The 3959-nt window shown below is 52.6% G+C and overlaps 1 protein-coding gene across 1 annotated transcript in view; it reads left to right on the top strand.

Moving 5' to 3' along the window:
- The first annotated feature begins 335 nt into the window (after positions 1-335).
- The window catches only part of RFX5 (regulatory factor X5), a 4198-nt gene continuing 574 nt past the window's right edge, over positions 336-3959 (top strand). The window contains 9 exon segments of the mRNA XM_007460268.1: positions 336-451; positions 700-733; positions 1153-1235; positions 1742-1861; positions 2048-2167; positions 2309-2390; positions 2695-2896; positions 3131-3231; positions 3385-3956. Of these exon segments, the coding sequence (XP_007460330.1) occupies positions 336-451; positions 700-733; positions 1153-1235; positions 1742-1861; positions 2048-2167; positions 2309-2390; positions 2695-2896; positions 3131-3231; positions 3385-3956 (1430 nt within the window).

Below are 3959 nucleotides of genomic sequence, written 5' to 3'. Positions count from 1 at the left end.
GCAGAAATGAAATTTTCTTTCTAACGTGGATTCCCAATCGCCCCTATCTCTTCCTTTACAGTTTTCCACATTTAGGAGACTGCAGAAAGGTGGGGCAGTTAGAATGGAGATGGCAAAGATCTCTGGGTATATATGGCCCTGGAGAAGTAATGGAATAATTTCTAATTTTTGGAGAAGGCGAGTTTTAGAAAAAGACCACTGGGGAAACTTGGAGACTTTCTTTCTGTTTTTCTATCTTTCTGGGTAGAGAGATGAGGAGTGCGCTGGGGCCTCGGGGTGGGGGGGAGTAAAATCTTCTTGTCCTGTCTTCTCCCAACTCCAGCCCTCATGCCGGGATGGCAGAAGATGAACCTGATGCTAAGAGCCCGAAGACTGGGGGAAGGGTCCCCTCAGGTAGTGCTGAGGCAGGGGAACCCACGACCCTTCTTCAGAGGCTCCGAGGTACCATTTCGTAAGTACTCATCACCACCTGTAAACCTCGTTCGGGACCTGGGGATAGATCCCTGTGGCACTTCACTTCCTCTGTAGATGGTCTCCCCCTCCGAAGCAAGTGCATCTGACCAGGGTAGATTCTTCATCATGGTAGCAGTTCTTGAGCACCTGCTAGGCTTTTCAGACCTCTTCCTCTCCCGGGCAGTCAGACATAGGGATGGGGAAAAATCTTGTGTATGACCTCCAGCTTTCTCCTCTTCTCCACAGCAAGGCCGTGCAGAACAAAGTAGAGGGAATCCTGGTGAGTATTCTGGGGAAGAGGGCAACAGGGAGACAGAATTGGTGGGAGATGAGGATGGGGAGGATATGGGTAAGAAAGGTTAATGCAAGTCAGTGTTGTCTACCCTGTCAGAAGATAATTGGCCTTGCAACTTGCTATCACTTTGACCTGGAGCATCTCACTTCATCTCTATGACCTCTTGTGTAGAAGCCCAATAGAAATAAAATCAGAGGTGATCCCCTCCGCTCCCCTTCTCACCTTGGTAGCCCCTAAGGGCTCTTCAGGGCACAGTGAATGCACAGCCTCAAATCATTTCTAAGGTCCTTTGTCAGTCTGCCAGTCACTACGTCAGCTGAACGTTTTAGTGAGGATCAGAGGGTCCTACCTTGGGTCCTTCTTGGCCTTATTATTTCTCCTGCCTCTGTTCCTCCCTACCTCAGCAAGATGTACAGAAATTCTCAGACAACGACAAGCTGTATCTCTACCTTCAGCTCCCCTCAGGGCCCAGTACTGGAGACAAAAGGTAGGTTTGGTGCTAGAATTTTAGATATCAGAGGTTCTGATTCTTTTTTTTTTTTTGCGGTACGTGGGCCTCTCACTGTTGTGGCCTCTCCCATTGCGGAGCACAGGCTCTGGACGCTCAGGCTCAGCAGCTGTGGCTCACGGGCCCAGCCGCTCCGCGGCATGTGGGATCTTCCCGGACCAGGGCATGAACCTGTGTCCCCTGCATCAGCAGGCAGACTCTCAACCACTGCGCCACCAGGGAAGCCCAGAGGCTTCCTAAAGGGGCAGGGTGAATAGGAAAGTCTCCCTAAAGAAAGGCTCCCTAAAAAGGGGCAGGGTGAATAGGAATCCTCATAACAGTATCCTTAGTGGGGAAGAAAAGTCCCTGACCTGCCTTGTTTTACCAGGGAAAGGTGGATTCTGGATGAACTGATTCAGTCCAGCACTACTGAGGTGATAATCTGGATAGAACCAGGGCAACTGTTGGGATGTTAGTAATACTTGTCTCTTTTACTTCTCTTGCAGCTCAGAGCCAAGTACACTCAGCAATGAGGAGTACATGTATGCTTATAGGTGGATCCGCAACCACCTAGAAGAGCATACTGACACCTGCCTGCCAAAACAAAGTGTTTATGATGCCTATCGGTGGGTGGATGGGGGGTGGGTGGGATGGTGGGCACAGGACTACCCCCTCATCCCTGGAGAGCTCCCTGCCTTGATAGAGCCTGACTTCTTACAGGGTTTCCCAACCTTCATCCCCAGGGACCCTCTGAGCCCACTCGCAAACCTCCTTCTCTGAGTATCTTCCCACTCTGTCCCCCACGCACTCAGGAAGTACTGTGAGAGTCTTGCCTGTTGCCGCCCACTCAGCACAGCTAACTTTGGCAAAATCATCAGAGAGATCTTCCCTGACATCAAAGCCCGAAGGCTTGGTGGCCGGGGCCAGTCCAAGTATCCTTGACTGGAGAGGTTGTGCTAGAGGACCTGGGGAGGAAAACTTAGTATGTGAAGGGACAGGACTGGAAACAGCCCAACCTTCCTAAGGGGCTTGGAGACCCCCATGTGTTGGTTGCCCCTTAACTTAAACGTCAGATATTGCTACAGTGGCATACGGAGGAAGACCTTGGTGTCTATGCCGCCCTTGCCCGGACTTGACCTAAAGGGCTCCGAGAGTGTAAGTAACAACCCTCCGACTGCACTCTTCTCTCCAAGGTAGAAGTCAGAGGACTTTGGGAGATGTTTTGAGGCCTGACACAGCCTAGGTCATTCTGCACACAGTTTCTGGGTATACAGGACATGCCCTTCTGCCTACCCTACGGCTGAGGCAGAGGAGGGAGAGAATTTGTGGGTTTCTGGGATGGGTTGATAGAGGCTACTCCCATCCCTAGTCTGGTCTTACTTATGGTCAACACTGTGTCTGAGAGGGGTGGAGGGTCCTTTGTTCAGAGTGTGATTGGGCGTGTCCTTCCCCCCTGCAGCCAGAAATGGGCCCAGAAGTAACCCCAGCACCTCGGGATGAACTGGTTGAAGCAGCCTGTGCCCTGACCTGTGACTGGGCAGAGCGAATCCTGAAACGGTCCTTCAGTTCCATCGTTGAGGTCGCCCGCTTCCTGCTACAGCAGCATCTCATCTCTGCCCGATCTGCACACGCCAATGTGCTCAAGGCTATGGGGCTTGCTGGTGAGTGGACCCCCTCTTATGTTCTGAGAAACCCTCAGCCACTTTCAACCTCAAAGGCCCTCCCACATCCTAGGATAGAGACACCTTGGATTTGCCTTCTATTCCTAGAGAGCCTTCTAGGACATACCTTAGACCACCTTCTTTCCCTGCCTCTACCAGTCAGTCAATCAGAATCGCCTCCCTCCTCCATTCTGTTTCCTCCTCACCTTGTTACCTTTTCTGGCACCTCTGCAGAAGAGGATGAACATGCCCCTCGGGAACGGTCATCTAAATCCAAGAATGGTGTAGAGAATTTGGAGGGTGGAGCCCATAAGAGACCAGAGAGACAGGCCCAGGTAAGGAAGTTGATGCCCTTGACCTTGCTCCCCTGGGTTGGGGATTTAGTATATCCTTCACCCAGTGGGTCCAGTACTTTTTCACCTCCTGTGTCTGTATTTCCTCCGCTGTCCAGTCTTCCCACTTTTTGTGTTCTTCTCTTTACTTTTTAGCCTCCTAAGGAGCTGGACCCCCGGGCTGGGGCTGGCCCCCCAGCACGCGGAGAGCGAAAGAAGAGTGTAGTGGAGAGCCCAGCGCCAGCAGCCAATAACCCACAGGTTAATGCCCTAGTGGCCCGGCTGCCTCTTCTTCTCCCTCGGGCCCCTCGCTCACTTATTCCACCAATCCGAGTCTCTCCACCCGTCCTGGCCCCCAAGCTTTCTTCAAGCACTCTGAAAATGGCTACACTGCCTCTGCCCCCTAGAGCTGGGGGACCCCAAGCAGCTGTGCCCATCATTAACATGATCTTACCAACTGTTCCTGCTTTGCCTGGACCTGGGCCTGGGCCTGGGCCTGGGCAAGCTCCACCTGGGGGGCTCACTCAGCCGAGGGGCACAGAAAACAGGGAAGTGGGCATAGGTGGTGACCCGGGACCCCATGACAAGGGTGTGAAGAGGACAGCTGAAGTACCTGTGAGTGAGGCCAGTGGGCAGGACCCACCAGCTAAAGCAACAAAGCAGGATATAGAGGATACAGGAAGTGATGTCAAAAGAAAACGGGGGCGCCCTCGAAAAAAATCAGGTGGAAG

This window comes from Lipotes vexillifer, unplaced genomic scaffold, assembly GCF_000442215.2.
Source record: "Lipotes vexillifer unplaced genomic scaffold, Lipotes_vexillifer_v1.1 scaffold209, whole genome shotgun sequence".
Classification (NCBI taxonomy): Eukaryota; Metazoa; Chordata; class Mammalia; order Artiodactyla; family Lipotidae; genus Lipotes; species Lipotes vexillifer.
This window is presented reverse-complemented; position numbering and strand designations above follow the sequence as displayed.